Here is a 25,948-nt window from a genome sequence, read left to right on the forward strand (position 1 = left end):
CATAGATGCCTGCTGAGTACAGCCAACTGTCCTGTTTTTGTTTTTAGGGATTAGATTGTATATATTTAAGTCAGTAACGAAAGCTTTCACAAGACAAGATGGTGCACAAAGTTGCATTCAAAACGGAAAACAGAAACACCTACAATCACTGCCACATTGAAGTAGTATAGAAGAAGATGTGGTGAAGGAGGCGCCCGGGGTGATAGAATATTCTATTGTGTACTTCTTTTTGACCCATCAAAGGAAGCATTTATCAACAAACTGACGGAATGATCAATGCGCTCTTCATGCTGAAAATAAGGTTTGGATACAATAAAACAAACAGAAACTCTTTTAGTTTAAATCAGGCATGTTTTAAATCTGGACGTGTAAAGCACAGCTTACACAAGTTAGTAAAAGAAATTGGGATTTATCTGCTCTCATCATGCATTAAGTACCTGGTGTTACAGGCAGGTGAGTGACACCGTTGAAGCAAGTGAGGGCAAACCATGCAGATGACAGGGTGGCTCCAGAGTACAGCAGCAGCAGGATGAGTTTTAGCATTCCTCGGAAGAAGTCTGCAAATCTGCAACAGCAAACAAAGATGATGAGTCTCTCTAGGAATACTGAATCAAACTCTGCATAAGGGAAATGTTAAAAAGCAACACTCCTATGCAGTAAAGAATTTGTATTTATATAGTGCCTCATCACGTCTTCAGGATATCTTCAAACACAATTGCTTTTGAAATGCAATCCTTATTATGTAGGTAAACATAGTACTCCACCTGAACATGGCTAGGGACAACAAACAAATAAATGATCAGATAAAGTTTTTGTTTAAGAGGGGAATGCTGGCAATAACACAGAGGAATTCCCTCTCTTCTATAAGGTCACAGGCATCGGTATAACGTTTCATTTGAAAGATGGCACCTTCAACAATACAAAGCACCCTCAGTACTGCACTGAAGGCAGATTATGTACTGAGGTCTATTTTAGTGACAAGTTACAACCTGTAGCTCAGAAGTTACAGCTCTACCAAGTGAGCTTAGCTGACAGTAATCCAGGGGTATTATTCACACCTGACTCCTCTTCCTTTCTCTATTGAAAAACTTCAAAACTTTACTGCAAAGTTTAAGCATTTTAAAGAACTAGGTTAGAGAAAAAAATCTTTAACAGAGAATGACTAGCATGTGGAATTCTCTGCCACAGATCACTGTTGATAATGAGTCTATAAATTAAAATCACAGAATCACACAGTACAGAAGGAAGCCGTTCAGCCGATCATGCCTGTGCTGACTCTTTGAAAGAGCTGTCCAAATTAGTCCCAATCCCCCTGCTCGTTCCATTTTGCTCTGTAAGCGTTTCCCCTGTAAGTATATATCTAATAACTTATTAAAATTTGTGTTTGCACATGGGAAAGAATCGGCAGTCAAGCACTTTCCAACCAGTTGATGATGCAACCTCATACACTGTCAACCCACCTCCTCTAGCCTCGCAATGAACTCTTCTGGCAGCTGTATAAAAAATGTGCATATTCAATTCAAGACAAATTCTTTAGACTCCCCAAACCAATCAAGCAAGCTCCAAGATATTGTGGTGACCCATAAGATCGCAATGGTCATCAACTCAATGCCTGGAAATGTCTTCTTCCCTTGGGTATAGAACCACAGAATCATACAGCGCAGGAGGAGGATATCTAGCCCATTGTGTCAGTATTGGCTCTTTGAAAGTGCTATCCAATTAGTCCCACTCCCACTGCTCTTTCCCCATAGCCCTGCAAATCCTTACCTTTTCAACTATACATCCAATTCCCTTTTGGAATTATTTGAGAATTAGATAGGGAGTTCAAAGTACATTTGCGTGCATTTACATCACAACTATAGTGTCAGCACCAATTCTTCAGTTGTAGTCAATGCAACCTATATCTGGTATCAGAGCTTGACATGACGCCAGAATCAGTGAGTCTCTAGAGGAGGAAAGCTCAATCTGTTTTGTTTCAGACCTAGGTTGGACATCAGTAACCAATTTATATTACATAAAAGTGTCAATGAATTTCCGAGGGAGGATGCACCCTAAACAGGAATGGGGAGAAAACGGGATACTGGGGGCCCAAACGAAGAACAATACTGGAACAGACATTGATGAGCTGAATGGCCTTTTTCTGTGTTGTGCCATTCTAAAACAGTAATAGAATTGGAATATATTTCGACTACTCCTACTACATGCAGTAGGAGTACAACACTTTTAATGTAATAAAACATCCCAAAGAGCTTCATGTAGAGAGAACGAACCAAGTGGTAGTAACAGAATTAGGAAATTTGACTGAAAGTACGGTAAGTGAGGTTTTTAAAAGGTTGGGAGAGGAATAGAAAAGGAACGAGGTTCAGAGAGAGTTGTTTGTAGATGGCATGAGAACACAAGGAGCAGAAGTAGACCATATGGCCCATCGAGCCTGCTCTGCCATTCAATACGATCATGGCTGATCTTGGGCTTCAATTCCATTTTCTGCCCACTCCCCATATCTCTTGACAAGAACACAAGAGCACTGGCAAATTGTTAAGTTGTATTTTTGCAAGGCATTTAAGGTTGTAAAACGTCCCAAGACACTTCATAACAGCGTTATCAAGCACAATTGGACACCAAGCAACAGATATTAGGGCAGATGACCAAAAACTTGGTCAAAGAGGTAGGTTATGGAGTGTCGGAAAGGAGGAAAGATAGGAAGAAGCGGAGAAGTTTAAGGAGGAAACTCCAGAGCTTGGGCCTTGGCAGCTGAAGGCATAGGTACCAATGGTGCAGTGATTAAAATCGGTGTCAGTGAGATTGGCTGAGGAAGGATAACATGTTGTAGTACATGTGCCTGGTGACTCTGACCAAGGCAGAAGCCTGACCATCGGGACTCAAAGAGAGAATATTGGGAGCGGCAAGGATAAATGGATGGCAACACATTCAAGGATTTTGCAGAGAAAAGAAAAACTAAATGGACAGTAGAATACAAGAGAGTTATGCTAAGGCTTCACAACATACTTGTCCAACCAACAGGCATGGTGTTCAATTTTAGTTTTTTTTATTCGTTCGTGGAATGTTGACGTTGCTTGCTAGGCCAGCATTTATTGCCCATTCCTAATTGCCCTAGGGAAGGTGGTGGTGAGCTGCCTTCTTGAACCACTGTAGTACTTGGGGTGTAGGTACACCAACAGTACTGTTAGGAACGGTGTTTCAGGATTTTGATCCAGAAACAGTGAAGGAACGATGATATAGTTCAAAGTGAGGATGGTGTGTGGATTGTAGGGGTACTTGCAGGTGGTGGTGTTCTCATGCATCAGATGCACTTGTCCTTCTAGGTGGCAGAGGTCACGAGACTGGAAGGTGGTGTTGAAGGAGCTTGGTGAATTACTGCAGTGCATCTTGTGGATGGTACACACTGCTGCCACGGTGGAGGAAGTGAATGTTTAAGGTGCTGGACGGGGTGCCAATCAAGCCTGATGCTTTGTCCTGAATGGGTTCGAGCTTCTTGAATGTTGTTGGAGCTGTACCCATCCAGGCAAGTGGAGAAGATTCCATCATGTAGCACTGTGGGTATTCCTACCTCACATGGACTGCAGCGGTTCAGGAAGGCAGCTCAACATTACCTTCTCAAGGGCAATTAGGGATGGGCAATAAATGCTGGCCTAGCTAGCAATGCCCACATTCCATGATTGAAGAAAAAAAAATCCTGACTTGTGCCTTGCAGATGGAGGACAGACAGACATTGGGAAGACAGGTGGTAAGTTACTCGCTGCAGAATTTCCAGCCTCTGACCTGCTCTTGTAGCCACAGTATTTATGTGACTGCTCCAGTTCAGTTTCTGGTTAATAGCAACCCCCAGGATGTTGATAGTGGGGGATTCAGTGATGGCAATGCCATTGAACATCAAGTGAAAATGATTAGATTCTTTCTTGTTTGAGATGGTCATTGTCTGGGACTTGTGTGGCGTGAATGTTACTTGCCACTCATCAGCCTGAGCCTGGATGTTATCCAGGTCTTGCTGCATCTGGACACAGGCTGCTTCAGTATGCAGATTTGCAAATGGTGCTGAACATCTTGCAATCAGCATACCTCCCCACCTCTGACCTTATGATGGAGGGAAGGTCATTGATGAAGCAGCTGAGGATGGTTGGGCTTAGGATAAATACCCTGAGGAACTCCTGCAGTGATGTCCTGGAACTGACACCCTCCGCGACACCTTGGTCCACTCCTCCACTACCCCCAACAAGTCGTCTCCTTCCTACGGCATCTTCCCCTGCAATAACAGGAGGTGTAATACCCTTTTACCTCCTCTCTCCTCACTATCCAAGGCTCCAAATACTCCTTTCAGGTGAAGCAGGGATTTACTCGTACTTCTTTCAATTTAGTATACTGTATTCGCTGCTCACAATGTGGTCTCCTCTACATTGGGGAGACCAAAAGCAGATTGGGTGACCGCTTTGTAGAACACCTCCACTCAGTCTGAAAGCATGACCCCAAATTTCTGGTTGCTTGCCATTTCAACACACTCCCCTGCTCTCATGCCCACATCTGTCCTGGACTTGCTGCAGTGTTCCAACAAACATCAACGCAAGCTCAAGGAACAGCATCTTATTTACCGATAAGGTACACTTAGGCCTGCCGGATTGAATATTAGTTCAATAATTTCAGAGCATGACGGGTTCCCCCTTTTTATTTTTTATTTGTTTATTTTATTTCATTTCATCATTCTGTTTTTTGTCATGTTTGTACTTTGGGCCAAGGCTGTTCATTTTTCTGTCAATTAACACTCTTTCTGCACTAACGTTTTTTCCAGAGCAGTGGCAGTCGGCGGTGGACTCTCTAGCTGTGTCGGCGCGTGCTGAGTTTCAAAAGAGGAAAAAACTAAAAGTGACATCATGTGAGATCTATAAGCTGATTGGTTGGTAAGTAACAGCTGTTATTACTTGCAAATGGTTTAAAAAAAATCAGGGGGAAAAAGTTCTTTTTTTTAAAACCCTCAAATAGCTACCTTGTAAATGATAAGGTTAGTACTACTAGGGCTTTGTTTTAATTAGTGTAAGTTATTAATAATTACTAATTAGAATAGTGCTGTTCGGACACAGTGAGGCTGTGAGTTGTGTGTGAGGGATTTTACTCACTCGGGGAAGGAGGTGCTCTTTTTCAGTCTTTCTTTTTTCTTTAAAAATATTTAACATCCAAATTAATTAATTAAATAGAATAGAGGTGGCTGGGCAGGCGATGTGTTGCAGCTGTAATATGTGGGAGCTGGTGGATGCCGGTGCGATCCACGGTGACCACATCTGCAGCAAGTGTTGGCTGCTCGAGGACCGTAGGCTCAGAGTTGATGAGCTGGAGTCCGAGCTGCGGACACTGCGACACATCAGGGAGGGGGAGAGTTACCTGGACACTGTGTTTCAGGAGACAGTCACACCCCCTTCGATTAATTACATTAAATTTGGACCGTGGTTAGGGACAGAAGGGTGTGACTGCAAATCAGGCAGGTATGGGGATCCAAAATTTAGCTTTGGAGGAGCTAAAGCCAGTGCCCTTATCCAATAAGTATGAGGTTCTTGCTCCCAGTGTGGACGAGGACACAGGCTGCAGGGAGGATGAGCGAACTGACCACAGCACCATGGTTCAGAGCGCCATTCAAGTGAGGGGAGAAAAGAGAAATGTAGTCGGAATAGGGGATAGTACAGTTAGGGGAATAGATACTGTTCTCTGTAGTGCCCCGAAAGCGGTGTTGCCTACCTGGTGCCAAGGTTAAGGACATCTCTTCTAGGCTGGAAAGGAACTTGGAGTGGGAGGGTAAGGATCCAGTTGTCATGGTACACGTAGGTACCAACGACATAAGTAGGACTAGGACAGAGGTTCTGCTGAGGGACTATGAGCAGCTCGGGGCTAAATTAAAAAGCAGAACCACGAAGGTAATAAACTCCGGATTACTACCTGAGCCACTTGCAAATTGGCGTAGGGTAAATAAGATTAGAGAGCTAAATGCGTGGCTCAAAGATTGGTGTGGGAGAAATGGGTTACAATTCATGGGGCACTGGCACCAGTACTGGGTAAGGAGAGAGCCGGTAGGAGAGAGGAGGTAGGACTTTAAACCAAATTTGGGGGTGGGGAAGAGAGGGTTCAATTGAAGGGAAGTTTAAAAAAATTCAAAAAGGAACGAGCGCGCAGAGGTGCAGGGTACTTAAAGAGGCGAATGATAATCAATGTATGACAGGAAGGGGCAGAAAATACAAGAAGAGTGCAGCAGAAATTAGAACCAGAATGAGGAAGAATGGCAAAAAGTCAAAGCTTAAGGCTCTTCATCTAAATGCACACAGCATTTGTAACAAGATAGAGGAGTTGACGGCACAAATAGAAATTAATAAGTATGACTTGATAGCTATGACAGAGATGTGGTTGCAGGGTGACCAAGACTGGGAACTCAATATTCAAGGGTATTTGACGTTCTGGAAAAATAGGCAAAAAGAGGTGGGGTAGCTTTGTTAATAAAGGAAGGTATCTGTGCAGTGGTGAGTAGTGATATAGGTGCAATGGATCGTGATGTGGAATCAGTTTGGGTGGAAATAAGGAATAGCAAGGGGAAGAAGTCACAGGTGGGAGTCGGCACTTCTGGCTGAAGATGGATGCAAATGCTTCAGCCTTGTCTTTTGCACTGATGCATTGGGCTCCCCCATTATTGAGGATGGGGATATTTGCAGAGCCTCTTCCTCCTCTTAGTTGTTTGTCTGCCACCATTCACGACAGGATGTGGCAGGGCTGCAGAGCTTAGATCTGATCCGTTGGTCGCGGGATCACTTAGCTCTGTCTATCGCATGCTGCTTCCACTGTTTGGCATGCAAGTAGTCCTGTGTTCTAGCTTTACCAGGCTGACGTCATTTTTAGGTATGCTTGGTGATGCTTCCGGATGCCCTCCTGCACTCTTCATTGAAGCAGGGTTGGTTCCCCGGCTTGACTGGCCATGAGGTTAGATTGGGGTTGAGTACAATTCTGCTGCTGCTGATGGCCCATAGCGCCTCATGGATGCCCAGTTTTGAGTTACTAGTTCTGTTTGAAATCTATCCCATTTAGCACAGTGGTAGTGCAACACAATACGATGATGGGTATCCTCAAAGTGAAGAGCGGACTTGGTCTTCACAAGGACTGTGTGGTGATCACTCCTACCAATACTGTCATGGGCAGATACAACTGTGACAGGTAAGGTGTAAGGACGAGATCAAGTAGCTTTTTCCTTCTTATTTGGTTAGCTCACCACCTGCTGCAGACCCAGTCTAGCAGCTATATCCTTTGGGACACAGCCAGCTCGGTCAGTAGTGGTGCTACCGAGCCACACTTGGTGATGGACATTGAAGTCCCCCACCCAGAGTACATTCTGTGCCCTTGCTCCCTTCAGTGCTTCTTCCAATTGGTGTTCAACATGGAAAAGCACTGATTCATCAGCTGAGGGGGTTTGGGGGGGGTGGGGCGGGGAGCGGTGGTAGGTGATAATCAGCAGGAGGCTTCCATGCCCATGTTTTAATCGATGCCATGAGACTTCATGGGGTCCAGAGTCAATGTCGAGAACTCCCTCCTGACTGTATACCACTGTGTCACCACCTCCAGAAGGACAGGAAATATCCAGGGATGGTGATGGCGTCTGGGACGTTGTCTGTAAGGTATGACTCCGTGAGTATGACTATGTCAGGCTGATGCTTGACTAGTCATAGAATTATAGAAAGTTTACAGCACAGAAAGAAGCCACTTGGCTCATCGTGTCTGTGCCTTTTGTTTTTGTTTCGCAGAAAACTGATTTATTTGACTTTTATCCAGAATATTAACCCCTATAACTGGACTGCAGTTTATTATCAGCAGGAACAGACGCCAATGAATATAAGCTCAGTCCTGGATGTGTTTAACAGCAGAATCCAAACACTGTAGTTACTTGCAAACTCGCTGGTGTCTCAGCAGGCTGAATTAGCAAATCCCTTCCCATACTCTGAGCAGGTGAATGGCCTCTCCCCAGTGAGAGTGCGCTGGTATGCATTAAGGTTGCCTAATCGCCTGAAACCAGTTCTGCAGTCAGAGCACCAGAACGGTCGCTCAGTGTGAACATGTTGATGGGACATCAGTTCCCTGGAACCTTTGCAGCAATTTCCACAGTCTGGACATTTAAAAGGTCTGTTGTTAGTGCGAACTTGCTGGTGTGTCAGCAGGGTGGATGACTGAGTGAATCCCTTCCCACACCTGGAGCAGGTGAATGGCGCCTCCCCAGCTCAACTGGATAATTTAAACCCTTTCCACAGTCTCCATATTGGGACAGCTCTCCCAATTTTGGCACAAGCCCTCAAATGTTAGTAAGAGGATTTGCAGGGTTGACAGGGCTGGGTTTGCCATTGTCATCGTCTTTTCCAGTGCCTAGGTCAATGTCAGGTGGTCCATCCGGTTTCATTCCAGTTCTTAGACTTCGTAGTGTCTGTTACAACTGTGTGGCTTGCGAGGCCATTTCAGAGGGCATTTAAGAGTCAACTACAATGCTGTGGGTCTGGAGTCACATGTAGGCCAGACCAGGTAAGGTTGGCAGATTTCCTTCCCTAAAAGGACATTTGTGAGATAGGTTTTTACAACAATCAACAATGGGTTTCATGGTCACCATTAGACAAGTTTTTAAAAAAATCCAGATTTTATTAATTGAAATCAAATTTCACCATCTGCTGTGGTGGGATTCGAACCCAGAGCATTAGCCTAAGCCTCTGGATTACTAGTCCAGTGACAATACCACAATGCCACGACCTCCCTAGTCACTGTACAAAATAAATGTATTAAAAAGGCTGCAGAGAAGAACAAGATTGGTCTGAGGTACAAAGAGGACAAGTTATGAAAAGAATAGAAAAACTCAGGAAAGAAACAAGCTCGTCAAAATATTCAATGTTTTTGATAAAATACACAGATTATTTGTTCAGTCAGAAAACTAGGACCAAAGAACATAAATGGAAATTAATGTATGTTGACTGGTTATAGACAAATAAAAATATTTCAGTGGTAATTTTCACATTAATATTCAAGTAGAAAACTATTAAAAATTATAGCCATGCCAGGAAATGCATTAACATGTTTTTCCCAAAAGTGCAATGTAATTTAAATATACATTAATCAAAACACTTGAAAATGCAATTAAAAATGATTCCACCATCAAATAGAAAATTAATACAAAGACTCCAATTGAAGCCATGAAAATAGCATCTTAGCTTCTTGCTTTTAACAACTGCACTTGAGTTGTTGATCAAGGACAGAAATCCTGTTCAGTTTTCTCCCCTCTACTTCAATGATCCAGCAGCACACTAAGTCAGCCGATGAGTAACCTACCAGGTTTCAGGTCTTTGCTGTTACAAGATTGATGTTTACTCAGTGTGTGTGAACATAGGTTAGTATGACCACTTGGTTGGAAAGTGGGCAGGGAAAGAAGTCATTTCCAGGACCATGGTCGATGCCAGGTGATCCATCTGGTTTCATTCCATTTCTCAGACTTCGTAGTGTCTGAGTGGCTTGCTAGGCCATTTCAGAGGGCAGTTAAGAGTCAACCACATTGCTGTCACCAATAATAGAAAGATACCACTGATTTGGTTTCCCTGCATTAGAACAGTGACTCCACTTTGAAAGTACTTCATTGGCTGTAGAGCACTTTGGGACATCTTGAGGCACTATGTAAATGCAGACCTTTCAGTTCTGATGAAAGGTTACAGACCTAAAACGTTAAACTCTGTTTCTCTCTCAACAGATGCTGCCTGACCTGCGGAGCATTCCAGCATTTTGTGTTTTTATTTCAGATTTCCAGCATCTGCAAGTGTTTTGCTTTTGTATATAAATGAAAGTCTTTCAGTGTGGAGGATAAAGATCATTACGCAGTGCATAACGATGGAGCACCAATCTTTAATTATGCATAAGGGACATAATTAATAGTATATGACCAAGTTGTTTTGGGCAAAACCAGGGCAAGAAAACTTAAAAACTTGAAGTTAGAGGATACCATGCCAAAACTGAAGAATGTCTTCACACTTCATCTTGTAAAAGATATAGTCATCTTATTAGTGCCAGACAATGACCATCAACAAGAGAGAATCTAACCACCTGTCTTGACATTCAATGGCATTACAATCATTACAATCAACATCCTGTTGGTCATCAATGGCCAGGAATTCAACTGGACCAGCCACATAAATACTGTGGCTGCAAGAGCAGGTCAGAGGCTGAAAATTCTGCAGTGAATAACTCACCACTTGGCACCCCAAAACCTGTCCACAAGGCACAAGTCAGAAGTGTAATAGAGTACTCCACACTTGCCTGGATGAGTGCAGCTCCAACAACAATCAAGAAACTCTACACCACCCAGGACAAAGCTGTCCACTTGGTTAGCACCCCATCCACCATCTTCAACATTCACTCCCTCCACCACCAGCGCACAATGGCAGCAGTGTGTAGCATTTACAAGATGCACTGCAGCAACTCACCAAGTCTTCTTCAACAACACCTTTCAAACCAACAATCTCTACCAGAAAGAAGAATAAGGGCAGCAGGAGCATGGGAGTACTATCACCTTCAAGTTCCCCTCCAAGTCACACACCATCCTATCTTGGAAATACAATGCCGTTCCTTCACTGTTGCTGGGACAAAATCCTGGAACTCTCTTCCTAACAACACTGTGGGTGTACCTACTCCATATGGATATGCAGTGGTGCAAAGTGGCGGCTCACCACCATCTTTGAGGGCATTGGCAATAAATGCTGGCCTTGTCAGTGACATCCACATCCGTGAACAAATTAGAAAAAAAGACGCCAAGGCTCAAAAGAAATTGGATCTGGATAGGGATAAAAGATTATAGCCCAGCAAGCCCATTCATCTACTGAAGGACCAATTTAATACACTTTCCCCAACCAAAATTCATTCCTTGTTGGATTAGCAATAGATCCCTTTTCCATACGGCTTTGGTAACCTCAGAACCATAAAGGGATCTTTAATCTGGAGATGGCTCAAGGGAAACCTCAAAAAACATACACCCATCATTTATTACCAGATACTTCAACAGTGGTGCATTAAGTTGCTTCTTTCCTGTGGACTATGAAACATATGAACAATACAATCATATATTTTGTCCTTCCAAACATGGGCCGAGAGCATGTTTCAAGCCCTGCAGTGCAATTATCACACAAACAATGTTCGTAAAGGGACAACATCCTGGAAAACTATGCTGATGCCAACAGCTGATTATATTGTTTGAAAGTGAAACCTGACAGAAAATCTGTGTTTGGATGCATTATTAAAATATGTATAGTAAAAAGTACAAATCTCTTGAATAGATAAACATAAATAGGACTGACCGTGCAATCACTATTCCAACAATACAGCCACCAATAACTGACCAAAACCCAATCCAGCCAGCTTCAACCTAAAAAGAGAAGTTAGAGAATTAATGAACACAGGGAACTGGCTTGTTTCCTACTTGCTCTTCCAAAACAAGATATTGTTCAGATATCTCAATGTCAACACATAACAGGAAGGACATAATTGCTCTGGAGAGAGTACAGAGGAGATTTACGAGAATGTTGCCAGGGCTTGAAAGTTGCAGCTATGAGGTAAGATTGGATCGGCTAGGGTTCTTTTCCTTGGAACAGAGGAGGCTGAGGGGTGACTTAATTGAGGTGCACAAAATGAGGGGCCTAGATAGGGTGGACAGGAAGGACCTGTTTCCCCCAGCGGAGAAGTCAGTTACATGGGGCACAGATTTAAGGTTATTGGTAGAAGGAGTTGAGGTGACATGAGGAAAACTTTTTTCACCCAGAGGGTGGTGGGTGTCTGGAATTCACTGCTAGGAATGGTGGTGGAGGCAGAAACCCTCAATTCATTTCAAAGGTACCTCGACATGCACCTGAAGTGCTGAACCTGCAAGGCTGCGTACCAGCTGCTGGAAGGTGGGATAAGATTGGCGGCTAGATTTTTCAGCCAGCGTAGATGCGACGGGCTGAACGGCCTCCTTCTGTGCTGTAATTTTTCTATGGTTCTATCTCAACCTTGCTTTAAGGAAGTCCATTAAAGTTAGAATCTATGGGTACAGTTTGAAAAAGGTACCTGTGGCACAGGAAGTATAAAATCACAATGATACAACACAGGAGGCGGCCATTTAGCCCACTTTGCATATGCCAGCTCATTAGTAGAACTATTCAACTAGTCCCATTTCACTGCTCCTTCCTCATAGCCCTAAAAATTTTTCCCTTCAAATGTTTACCTGAAATATAGGACAGAAACCTATTTTTGACCTTCTTGGATCTCTGTACCGTGGACCATTCCAAGATTGTGTAGCATGTCACTTGCTCTCTGGCTTTTGGAAGTGTAGTTCTTAATCAATTCACTAGGAGACACACCAGGACCACCCAGGGTGACTGACCAATAAATTTGACCTTGCTCAATAAGTGTGCTGAACTTCTATAAGGTTGGAATACACAGCACCAAAGATTTTCTTCAAACAAACATTAATCTATTTGCTGTTATTCACATGACCACTAACTGAAGGTCAGCAAAAAACAGAAAAAACTTAAAGACAGATGAAACACGAGAATAATGAAGGTAATCCTGAATGAACAACCTGGACCTTTACATTTGGCTAATTCTTTAAGGTAACCTAGGCACATTGCACCAAGGAGCGGTACCTGCACTCTATAGGAGCTGGTTATACAAAGAACAGTACAGCACAGGAACAGGCCATTTGGCCCTCCAAGCCTGCGCCGATCTTGATGCCTATCTAAACTAAAACCTTATGCACTTCCCGGGACCGTACCCCTCTATTCCCATCCTATTCATGTATTTGTTAAGATGCCTCTTAAACGTCGCTATCGTACCTGCTTCCACCACCTCCCCCGGCAGCAAATTCCAGGCACTTACCACCCTCTGTGTAAAGAACTTGCCTCGCACATCCCCTCTAAACCTTGCCCCTCTCACCTTAAACCTATGTCCCCTAGTAACCGACTCTTCCACCCTGGGAAAAAGCTTCTGACTATCCACTCTGTCCATGCCACTCATAACTTTGTAAACCTCTATCATGTCGCCCCTCCACCTCCATCGTTCCAGTGAAAACAATCCGAGTTTATCCAACCTCTCCTCATAGCTAATGCCCTCCAGACCAGGCAACATCCTGGTAAACCTCTTCTGTACCCTCTCCAAAGCCTCCACGTCCTTCTGGTAGTGTGGCGACCAGAATTGCACACAATATTCTAAGTGTGGACTAACTAAGGTTCTGTACAGCTGCAGCATGACTTGCCAATTCTTATACTCTATGCCCCGACCGATGAAGGCAAGCATGCCGTATGCCTTCTTGACTACCTTATCCACCTGCGTTGCCACTTTCAGTGACCTGTGGACCTGTACGCCCAGATCTCTCTGCCTGTCAATACTCCTAAGGGTTCTGCCATTTACTGTATACTTCCCACCTGTATTAGATCTTCCAAAATGCATTACCTCACATTTGTCCAGATTAAACTCCATCTGCCATTTCTCTGCCCAAGTCTCCAACCGATCTATATCCTGCTGTATCCTCTGACAATCCTCATCACTATCCACAACTCCACCAACCTTTGTGTCGTCCGCAAACTTACTAATCAGACCAGCTACATTTTCCTCCAAATCATTTATATACAATACAAACAGCAAAGGTCCCAGCACTGATCCCTGCGGAACACCACTAGTCACAGCCCTCCATTCAGAAAAGCATCCTTCCACTGTTACCCTCTGTCTTCTATGACCGAACCAGTTCTGTGTCCATCTTGCCAGCTCACCTCTGATCCCGTGTGACTTCACCTTTTGTACCAGTCTGCCATGAGGGACCTTGTCAAAGGCTTTACTGAAGTCCATATAGACAACATCCACTGCCCTTCCTTCATCAATCATCTTCGTCACTTACTCAAAAAACTCAATCAAGTTAGTTATGTTAAAACTGTTTGAGAATTAACCTTTGATCAAAGGACAAACAAGAAAGATTCCAATTTCTTACCTGGCTCACTTTCAGTGGTGTTAGAATTATGTCCAGCACTCCTGACCAGCCCGTTAATATTCCCAGAGGCACAGAAAAGGCCAATGCAATCATCAGAAACCTGAAATTGCTATGGTGGCAAAAAGAGAATATTTAAAACATTACTTTCAAAGTTGCTTGGTTGGTGCTCCATTAGCTGATCTCAAAAGCAGTGACAAATGGGGACACCTGGATGGGAGTTAGCCAATGTTCCTACTAATGATTATTACCCTGCGACTCAAGTTAGAAAGTGCATAGATATGGACACAATGATTTTGGCAATAATGTCCCCTCCTATAATAAGAACACTTGTCAACATTAATTGTTTCTAGGCTTACACAAAGAATGGCCTATTGGGCAAGGTTACCAGTTGGGTACCACCAACCGTGGAACCATTTCACAGCATCAGTTATGACCTTCAAAGGATGACAGAGGAAAACAACAACAACAACTTACATTTGTATAACATCTTTAATGTAATAAAAGACCAAAGGTGCTTCACAGATACTTTACTGGGCAAAATTTGATACCGATGCACACAGTGATATTACAGCAGGCGACCAAAAGCTCGTCAAAAAGGTAGATTTTAGGGAGCATCTTAAAGGAGGAAAGGGAGCTAGAGGTGTTTCGGGAGGGAAATCCAGAACTTAGTGCCAAGGCAGCTGAAGGCACGGCCATCAGTGGCAAAACAATTAGTATCAGAGCCCATAATTAGATGAGTGCAGATATCTCGGAAAGCTGTAGAAGATTACAGAGATAGGGAGAGGTGAGGCCATGGAAGGATTTGAAAACAAAGATGAGAATTTTCAAACTGAGGTGCTGCTTGACTGGGAGTCAATGTAGGTCAGGAGTGATGGGTGAATAGGACTTGATCTAAGTTAGAACACAGGCAGCAGAATTTTGGGAGACCTCAAATTTATGGAGGATAGAATGTGGGAAGCCTGCCAGGAATGCATGGCAATAGTCAAGTCGAGAGGCAGATGCATGATGAGGGTTTTGGCAACAAATGAGCTGAGACAGGGGCAGAGTCGGGCGATGTTACAGAGATGGAAATGTGTGTCTTAGTGATGGCACAGATAAGTGGTCAGAATTTCATCTTGGGGCCAAATCTGCCACACAGGTTGTGAACAATTTGGTTCAGCCTCAGACAGCTGCCAGGGAGAGGGATTGAGTCAGTAGCTAGGGAAGAGAGTTTGGGGCAGAGACCGAAGACAACAGCTTCAGTCTCCAATATTTAATTGAAGAAAATTTCTGCTCACCTGATACTGGATGTCAGACAAGCAGGCTGACAATTCAGCAACATTGGAACAGTTGACAGAGGTGGTGATGAGGTAGAACTGGATATTATCAGCGTACATGTGAAAAATAACAATATGCTTTCTGATGATGTCACCCAGCAGCAGCATGTAGATGTCAAATAAGGAGGGGTCATAGATAGACCCTTAGTAACCTACAAAATAAAGTTCTCTCAAAGAACCAAAGGATTTATTTATTGCATTTATTTAGAGACTTGCATCTCTCAAACAATGCTCAACATTTCATATGCAATGAATTACTCTGAAATGCTGCAATTATTAGCTGGTCAACACAGCAGCCATTTTGCACATAATAAGATTCCATAAACAGGAGATGAATGGACAGTGAAATCTGTTTTTTTTTGGGATGATAGATGAGGAATGCAGACCAAAGTTATCAGAACATCCTAGGATTTTTTCAAATAGTGCTATGGGATCTTAACCGGCTATTTAAAAAGTCAAAATAGGCAAACAGGAACACCTCGTCTGAAGGTCAGCAACATTCCCCAAGTACTGCAATGAAGCATCAAATTAAATTATGCAATTAAGTCCAAGAGTGGGGTCTGAACCTACAATATCCTAAGAGACAAGAGCCCTAATAAATGGATCGAGACTTTCTTTGGTTACAGAGCTTTGTGATCTACACTAGCAAGGAAATAAAGAGCGTAAAATCAGTAAGAACATGATGGTTTTCTGAATGCTACATCTGCATTCACCATCTTCTAATGCAATATTTAATAAATCAAGATTCAGGAGTTCAATTCACAAGTCGAGTTTTTCTTGAAAGGTCATTCAAAAGAAAATACTTTTATGATATATGGTGCTGTGCAAGATAAAATCACCATGTTGAAATGGATACGAGCTTTAAGAGCAAAAGCCCCTGACAAGGAGGAGTTATAAAGAAGCTCACATATCCAGCCTGGATTCAGTAACTGATGTGCAGTGAGTTTCAATTTAATTATTTAATTACATGATCTTCCAGTCTGATTAACAGTGTAGTCACAGTACCAAGTTTAGAATATATCTGAACTGACATCAAGGGATACTTTAGAAATTTTCATGGATGCCTGAAGGAATGATTTTCCTCTGCCATCAGTAATGGCTCATGAATAAAGTTACTCTACATTTCAACAATGGGAAAGGCTCTTGTCAATCATAGATCACCTGGCCTTACAAAAGCTCTACTCAGCATCAAGATCTTATGAGGATCTGGCCATGTCTCATACACAGAATTCTCAGCACAATAGACTCCACTACCTGAATATAAATTACCCAACATTATGAGGGATAAACTTACCCAAGAAGTCTGCAGATGCTGCTTCTGTAATTGAGCCTCTGGCTTGCAGCAGCTATACTGGGTGGAAGAGGAGGGTGAGATGGGAAGTAGGCTATCACAACAGCCAACAGCAAAGCAGTCGCACCAAATTCTGGAAAAGGAAAAAGGTTGCAGTGGTGTGACATATACTGGCACTGATTGGAGAAATCCATTCTCATGTCATCAAATCCAGTGCAGACAAAACAATCTTAGCATCAGCATGCTGGCCATGCTGTTAGTGTTACTTTGCCATAGAAAGTACCCCCTTTCTTCCTCCCTTGTTAAAAATAAAGTATCCTTGGTTATATTTAAAGTAAATGGATTTTGAAACATAATTATAACTCCCCATAGTCAAACAAGAATGATAACCATTCGGGACTCCTCAGATGCTGAAGCAGTCTGCGTAGAAATGCAACAAGACCTGAACAATATCGAGGCTTGGGCTGATAAATGGCAAGTAACATTCACGCCATGCAAGTGCCAGGCAATGACCATACCCAACAAGAGAGAATCTAACCATCTCCCCTTGACATTCAAAGGCATTATGATTGCTGAATCCCCCACTATCAATTACCATTGACCAGAAACTGAACTGGAGCAGCTATATAAATACCGTGGCTACAAAAGCAGGTCAGAGGTTCGGAATCCTGTGGCGAGTAACTCACCTCCTGACTCCACAAAGCCTGTCCACCATCTACAAGGCACAGGTCAGGAGCATAATGGAATACTCTCCAGTTACCTGGACGGCTGCAGCTCCAAAAACATTCAAGAAGTTCGACACCATCCAGGACAAAGCAGCCCACTTGATTGGCACCCCGTCTACAAATATTCACGCCCCCAACCACCAATGCACAGTAGCAGCAGCGTGTACCAACTACAAGATGCACTGCAACAACACATCAAGGCTCCTTCAACAGCAGCTTCCAAACTCCCGACCTCTACCACCTAGAAGGACAAGGGCAGCAAATGCATGGGAACACCACCACCTGCAAGTTCCCCTCCAAGCCACACACCATCCTGACTTGGAACTATATCGTTGTTCCTTCACTGTCGCTGGGCCAAAATCCTGGAAATTCCTTCCTAACAGCACTGTAGGTGTGCCTACCCCACATGGACTGCAGTGGTTCAAGAAAGCAGCTCAACACCACCTTCTCGAGGGCAATTAGGGATGGGCAATAAATGCTGGCCTAGCCAGCGATGCCCACATCCCAGGAACGAATAATAAAAAAAAACTTAAACCAAGGAAGTAGCATAAATAAGTGGCTGACTATATTTACAACGAGGTGACCCAAACAGTTGAAACAGGTTGGTTTATCCTGCATTGCATAGTCAGCCAGGATACCCTTGTGGACATTTTCTCAACAGCACCAACTCTACCACACTCTCAACAAACCACTCTCGTATCCTCCTCCACCAACACCCCTTAGTCACTGAATAAAAAGCTCTTCATCTTTAAAACAGGAGGTGAAACCTCATCACAAATGGTTGCAACTTAAGGTTACAATAAGTTCAAGGATGCTGTACAGATAGATACTGACTGACAATACCAATTTACAGATAGTTAACAACTCAATCTGTCGATTGTACAATGTTCTCTTTGAAGACAAGAAAATAGAAGTTAGAACCAGCTGGTAAAACTTTTCCTCCTGTTCCCAACAATTTAATTTGATAAGATTCAGTATTAAATGTTGGCATTCAGACAGGTATCAAACACATGGGGAGGAAACTACTGAAATAGAAATGAGGTCAGGATGTTACAACAATCATTTCATTTCAGCAGCATTCACTGTTTCAACAACCGTGTGCAATTAGTCTTGGCAACATGAATTTTACAGCACTTTCGTTTTGAGCAGGATAGATATTCAAAAGGAGAACGGCACTGTTCAAGAATTGTGTGGGCTGATTAGAAGGGCAATTTAAATTAATGACATTTCAACTGTGATTCTCTCGTTCTACAGAAATGGACATTTAAGAGCAGCTTGTTAATCACTCTCGTAACTTTCCCATTAGGATTTCAGTGGGAGTACAATTTTTGGCATCATGAAAAAATACAGAAGAACTACTGGACCTTGTTCAAAAATGTGGCCGTTTTAGTACAACTGCGACTTTGGAACAGGCAACACAAAGAACATTTTAACATTTGAGAGAGCAGAGTGCAATCAGCACACACCACAATCAGTTCAAAAGAAAAAAAAAGATGCAGTTGCTAAGTTGAACACAAGATCTTTTCCAGTAAGCCAGCACATTCATCTGACTGCTTAAGTTGTACAAAATTGTAACTGTTCAGATAATGATCTTCGTAAAAATGGGGTTTAAAAAGGAAAAGTTTGGTCACAGGGCATGGATTGACAAAATCCATTACAGGGAACAAGACATACAAGTGAGGTGAGATTGAAATAAATAATAGGAATATATAATGAAGGAAGTTATTTTCACCAAAAGGGCTACTGTTCCGTAGCTCTTGAGTCAGTTATTGGCACTGGCGAGCTCCACTTATGGCATTAATCTGAAGCATGCAGTACTGTCAATGGATTAAAGCATTAGCTTAAAACTGCCTTCTGTCAACAAGGGTGAGCTAATTGAGGTGTTTAAAATTATAGAAGAATTTGACAGAGTATACAGACAAGTTATTTCCTTGATGGAGGAATTCAGAACAAGAAGCACAATCTTAACCTAAGAGCTAGGTCATTAAGGAGTGAAATCAGGAAGCACTTTTGCACACTATTAGGTAAAACTACCAAGGGATATGCATCATAGGAGGCAACTGTAGTCAAGCTTCAGAACAGCCACAAGTTAACTGAATGGAAGGAGTGGCTCGAAAGGCTGAATGACCTATTCCAGTTCCTGTGTCCCTAAAAAGAGGCAATGGTTTAAAAAAAAAAGGGCAGAATTCCATGAAAATGCATAAATCTTGCTCCATCCAGAGTATATGAGCTGAATTGATTATTATTGTTGTTGACTTAATGTTCTATGTTATACTCCATTTATTTGGAACCAGTACACAGCAACTTTGCACATCATTTGTGGAACAAAGTTACATCTACTACACTTAAATCTGAAGTTTTATCCAGCAAGGGGTAGGTTTCACAATCCGGAAATATGTTCAGTCAGTTAAGAGCATAAACTTGTCAAACAATCCGTAAACAGCTGCACCAACTATTAGGCAGGCTTTTAATTTGTTTCCAAAGCCCTGGTTTGAAACAAATTCCTCGGCATGCCAAAAGACCAGAGTGTCTGGGTAGGCCACTTAATACACTTGCATCTGAGAAGGAACGAGACAATAACTTCCAAAAGTTCCAAAAGCCGGCACGGACACGATGGGCTCGTTTCTGTGCTGTATAACTCTATGACTCTATGGGGGAAAAGAAACTTAGTCCAGCCACCCCGCAAACAGCTGCTCTGTAAGTGATTTCAAGGTTTCTTTGATCACTCTGAATCATAGAATGTATACAGCACAGGAAGAGGCCATTTGGTCAATACTGCCTGTGTTGGCTCTTTGCAAGAGCAATTCAGCTAGTCCCATTCCCACCCTCCCCACCCCCTTTCTCTGTGGCCCTGCAAATTTTCCTCTCCTCAGGTGCTTATCCAATTCCCTTTCAAAAGCCTTGGTTGGATGTTCCTCCACCACACTCTCAGGCAGTGCACTCCAGGTCCTAACTAGTCGCTGCATAAAATAGGTTTTCCTCATGTCTCCATTGCTTCTTTTGCCAATCAGCTCAAATCGACCCTTTCTTTCTGTCCACTGTCTAGACACCTTGTGATTCTGACCACTTTTACCACATCTCCTCTCAACTTTCTCTTCTCCAATGTATCCGCTTAACTGCATAAACTTCCTGACATCAAGAATTTCAAACCTACACCCTTGTTTTGTCATGGTTTAACCCGAAGTAGCTGTTTCAGACTAAACTTCTAGATGGTTTATTCTCTTCTACAACCCAATAAGATTCTCCTTTTAGGTGTTTTTCACGGCTTCTACAATTTCTCAAGTTACCTTCACCATCTCAACCAGGTCCTCGTGGGACAGCAGAGCAGAAGATAGGTCTTCTCAAAAGGAAAGAATACGAGATGATGTATCGCATACACCTCCGGGTATTGAGGCAAACATCAAAGATTAGCGAGGAAACAGAATTTTTTTCTAAAATTATTATTCACCTGCGTATAATAGAGCTTGAATACGATCCTTTATAGAGCTAATGTGATGGTTGGAGGCAGTAAACAGAGACATGGTAGCATTGGGTGCCGGAACTACCAAAGGGCCTACCAAAAATGCACAAGCTCCACCAAGGTAGCTGAACAGTGTTGCAACGGCAGTGGCTGTGGCCCTCTGGTCTGGAGGGAACCATGTTGTTGAGAGAAATGGAGGAGCGTTCACAACGACAGGACCAGCTAATCCATTGAGCAGCTGTCCAGTGTGGATCAACCTAAAAGCAAAGAACAAAAATTACAACAGTGAATAGATGCCAACATTCATTAAGCATTTAATGCCAATGAAATGCTACTCTGAATAATTTTCAAGAGTCAGACTTTCAACAAAATAAGAGGTAAAATGAAATTAATACAAAGACTGCACACCAGTGAATAAAGCCAGCTATGAAGTAAACTTTGAAATCAGCAGTTCTTCAAAAGTAATGAATAACTGTCAGACTAAAGACAGGTGTTCCAGTTCAGTCCAGTCCAGTCCAGTCAAGACTAGCTATTCAACAAACAGATTTAGTGTCTTAGCAATGTTTTTATGTTTGTAACAGTAAAGAGAACTGTCCAATAAAGATACGGTGCATTGAAGTACGAAAGCCCATTTGTTGAAACTACCTTCACCAAGCCAAATAGTTGAAATAGCCTTTCTGGAAACATGTCATCTTGCGCAGTGCCAAGAACATTTTCAAAAGGTTTCACAGTCGTCCTTCGTTGGCAAAGACAATCGCAGCTTTGTCAGCCCCAACAAAACTGCAACTCAATAATACTTTAAACCCCATGAAAATACGTTGACAAATCAGTAATTACTTCAGCAATGATTAAAACAAAACTGACAGAACATAGTACACTACATTACGGCACTGCTGAGGAACGCACTCAACGCCAGGTACCACTGGCATTTCTTTTCAAGCTCCCTTTCACAAAAAGGAGCCCATTATTGCAATTAGAACATCTCAATAAATTCATTGGCGTCGCTGAAAAGAGACAAAATTCTTAACTTTTACTCTAACAAAACCTCCAATAAATTTGAGCACCTCTATTAAATCCCCTCTTCAAACTGCTCTGTTCTAAGAATAATCCCAGCTTCTCCAGTCTCTCCACATAACTCGAATCCCTCATCCCTGGTGCTGCTCTAATAGATAACCAGCATCTCACAGCAAAGCCCCCTGGAGAAAGTGACGTTCACAACACGGTTGAGCTGAATATTTACTAGAAATGTGAACAGAAAAATAATTCCATCAAGTAATAGGTTTGTGGAATTCCTCGAGAAGAGAATGTAGATGTACACATACAAAAATAGAAGTGTCACTGAAACTGAAACTTGCCAGCGCAATTTGCATAATGGTGTTAATTCCTTTATATACTTCACATATCACAAGCTGCCAATGGAATTAGAAGAGTACCATGGGTTCAGATAGCAGTTGGCAACACAAGTGGGGCAAGTGACTTCTTATGGCAAAATGCCCTGTTAATTTCCTGACTTACCAGGTGTAGCATAATTGCTGCCCATGCCCCTGCAGCAGTGAAAATGCTGACATCCGAGTGCATTTGTGCAATAACAGATCACTTGCCACTGCAATTCATTTCCTTTTAATAACAAAGTCAGGTGCTAATTAAAATAAATACTTGTATGGTAATGTCTTAGGCACTTATTTGTTCAGCCAGGTGCCTGACTCACACAGAAACCCATTACAATGCTTAAGGATCTACTGAGAAAACATCGGTAGGGTTCCTGCTTTTGTCACGAGGTGTACACACACAAAGACATACTCCACTTATTCAGGTTCAGAGAGCCGAGGTGCAGGTTGGCAGCAGCCAAAACTTTAACAGCTCCAAGTACATAGTGTTTCACCAGCTAAAAGAACCCAGCTGAGCAACAAGTTGCATTTATGCAGCACTTTATGAAATGCCCCACAGGAGCATTATCAAACAAAATTTGACACTGAACCACATGAGGAGATATTAGCGCAGGGGGCACAATTCTAGATTTAGTCTTCGGTAATGAAGCTGGGCAAGTGGAGGAAATAACAGTGCGTGACCATTTTGGGGAAAGTGACCATAATACAGTAAGTTTTAGCATAATCATGGAAAAGGACAAAGATAAAACAGAGTAAAAATTCTAAGTTGGGGGAAGGCGAATTTTAAGAAACTGAGAGGTGACCTGGCGAAAGTGGATTGGATACAGCTTGAAGGAAAGTCAGTGGCAAACCAGTGGGAGGTATTCAAAAGCGAAATACTACAGGTACAGTGTAGACATGTGCCCACAAAGATAAAGGGTGGTACAGCCAAATCTAGAGCCCCCTGGTTATCTAGAAGCTTACAGGGTAAGTTAAAGCAGAAAAAGAAAGCTTATGACGATCACAAAAATCTTAATACTTTACAAAGCCTAGAGAAATATAGAAAGTGCAGGAGTGAAATAAAAAAGGAAATTAGAAAAGCAAAGAGAGGACATGAAAAATTCTTGGCAAGTAAAATCAAGGAAAACGCAAAGACGTTTTATCAGTAAATTAAGAGCAAGAAGATAACTAAGGAAAGGGTAGGGCCTATCAGAGATGTACAAGGGAACTTATGTGTGAATGCAGAAGATGTGGGCAGGGTTCTTAATGAGTTCTTTGCCTCTGTCTTCACAAAGGAGAGGGTTGATGTAGATATTGTAGCTAAAGAGGAAGAGTGTGAAATATTAGATACAATAAGCATATTGAGAGAGGAAGTATAGAGGGTCTGACATCCTTGAAAGTGGATAAATCGCCAGGGCCGGATGGATTGCAATCCAGGTTGTTAAAGGAAGCTAGGGAGGACATAACGGATGTGCTGAGGATCATCTTCAAATCCTCACGAGATACTGGAGAGGTACCAGATGACTGAAGGTCTGCGAATGTTGTAGCATTGCTTAAAAAGGGTGCGAGGGATAGGCCAAATAATTACAGGCCGGTCAGTCTGACCTCGGTGGTGGGTAAATTGTTAGAATCTATTCTGAGGGACAGGATAAACTGCCACTTAGAAAGGCACGGATTAATCAGGGATAGTCAGCATGGATTTAAGGGATGGTCATGTCTTACTAACTTAATTGAGTTTTTTGAGGAAGTAACAAGGAGGATTGATGAGGGTAATGCAATAGATGTGGTCTACATGGACTTTAGTAAGGAATCTAACAAGGTCCCACGTGGCAGATTGGTCAGTAAAATGAAAGCTCATGGAATACAGGATGATGTGGCAGGTTGGATCCAGAATTGGCTCAGGGACAGGAAACAAAGGGTAGTAGTCAATGGATGTACTTTGCGAATGGAAAGCGGTTTCCAGTGGCATTCCACAAGGCTCAGTGTTGGATCCCTTGCTGTTTGTGGTATATATATTAATGATTTGGACTTAAATATGGGAGGCATGATTGGGAAATTTTCTGATCACGCAAGAATTGGCCATGTAATTGATAGTGAATAAGATAGCTGTAGACTCCAGTTCCTGCAGCCATACCGGTACCAAACGTCGTGCTCTGCACTCCTTTGGACCCCACCAGGAAGGCCAAGAGGGGTGTTTTGATGCTTGGGCAACTCACAACCTCCATATATCCGCCCAGGCATGCGCCATGGAGAGGTCACTCCATAGTTGCCTCACAGCCACCAAAACAACACGGAAGGCAGCAGTTACGGGTTAGAAGTCCAGCTCAATTGGCGTAGAGATTAGGCGCCACGGTTGCCTTGGTCGGTTGGAGAGGACATCGCATCTCACTGGACAGCTACTGCCCGCCTCAAACCGGGCAGCCCCCGGTCAGTAAGGTTCTGTCCCGCCACAGTCCACCTGCTTCAATGGGTGCTTGGAGCTCGGGGTCATTGCCCAACAAGTGGACTGTAACACCGCACCAAACAGCACAACAAAAAAAGGAAAGAAGGTACCAGCCCTTCGTTTTGCAAGCTGGAACGTCGGGGCTATGTGTCCTGGCCTGTCGAAGACTTTATACAAAACAACGATTCTCGGAAGACCGCCATCATTAACAACGAGCTTAGTAGACTCAATGTGGACACTGCAGCAGTTCAGGAGACACGCCTCCCTGCGAGCGGATCTCTAGGACAGCAGACCACACCTTCTTCTGGCAGGGTAGGGATCCTGAAGAACCAAGACAGCATGGAGTGGGCTTCACCATCAGAAATTCTTTGCTCAGCATGATAGAGCCACCTTCAAATGGCTCGGAACGCATACTGCCCAGCCGACTGCTCACCGCCCCTGGTCCAGTACACCTACTCAGCATCTATGCTCCAACACTCTGTTCCCCACCTGAAGTTAAAGACCAGTTCTACAAGGAACTCCAGAATATTATCAGCATTCCCAATACCGAACATTTGTTCCTGCTGGGGGACTCTAATGCAAGGGTTGGGGCCGAACACGACCCATGGCCCTCCTGCCTTGGGCGCTATGGCATTGGAAGGATGAATGAGAATGGACAGAAACTGCTGGAGTTGTACCTATCACAACCTCTGCATCACCAACTCGTTCTTTCATACTGAACCCTGACACCAGGTTTCATGCAGGCACTCAAGATCACGTTGTTGGCACTAGCTGGACCTCATCATCACAAGGTGAGCCTCGATAAACAGTGTCCAAATCCCACGCAGCTTCCACAGTGCAGACTGCGACACCGACCACTCCCTGATGTGCAGCAAAGTTAGACTCAAACCAAAGAAGCAACATCACTCCAAGCAGCGGGGCCGCCCGCGCATCCACACTAACAGAATTTCTTATCCACAGCTGTTGCATACGTTTCTAAATTTACTTGAAAAAGCCCTTCAAAACACTCCTACAGGGGATGCAGAGACTAAGTGGGCCCACCTCAGAGACGCCATCTATGACTCAGCAATGACCACCTATGGCAAACGTGAGAAGCGGAATGCAGAATGGTTTCAATCTCACTTCAAGGAGCTGAAACCTGTCATAGCTGCTAAGCGCATTGCACTGTTGAACTACAAGAAAGCACCCAGCGAGTTAAAATCCATGGCACTTAAAGTAGCCAGAAGCGCTGCACAAAGAACAGCCAGACGCTGTGTAAATGACTACTGGCAACACCTATGCAGTCGTATTCAGCTGGCCTCCGACACTGGAAACATCAGAGGAATGTATGAT

At 43.2% G+C, this 25,948-nt stretch overlaps 1 protein-coding gene across 1 annotated transcript in view; it reads right to left on the reverse strand.

The window, feature by feature from the left end:
• Window positions 1-25,948, reverse strand: part of slc49a4 (solute carrier family 49 member 4) — a 74,456-nt gene that overhangs the window by 17,087 nt on the left and 31,421 nt on the right. The window contains exons 3-7 of the mRNA XM_068034846.1: window positions 20,795-21,063; window positions 16,625-16,754; window positions 14,015-14,123; window positions 11,352-11,419; window positions 438-565 (exon numbers count right to left, since the gene is read on the reverse strand). Of these exons, the coding sequence (XP_067890947.1) occupies window positions 438-565; window positions 11,352-11,419; window positions 14,015-14,123; window positions 16,625-16,754; window positions 20,795-21,063 (704 nt within the window). The remainder of the gene's footprint in view (window positions 1-437; window positions 566-11,351; window positions 11,420-14,014; window positions 14,124-16,624; window positions 16,755-20,794; window positions 21,064-25,948) is intronic.

The sequence above is a fragment of the Heterodontus francisci genome, chromosome 7 (assembly GCF_036365525.1).
Source record: "Heterodontus francisci isolate sHetFra1 chromosome 7, sHetFra1.hap1, whole genome shotgun sequence".
NCBI lineage: Eukaryota > Metazoa > Chordata > Chondrichthyes > Heterodontiformes > Heterodontidae > Heterodontus > Heterodontus francisci.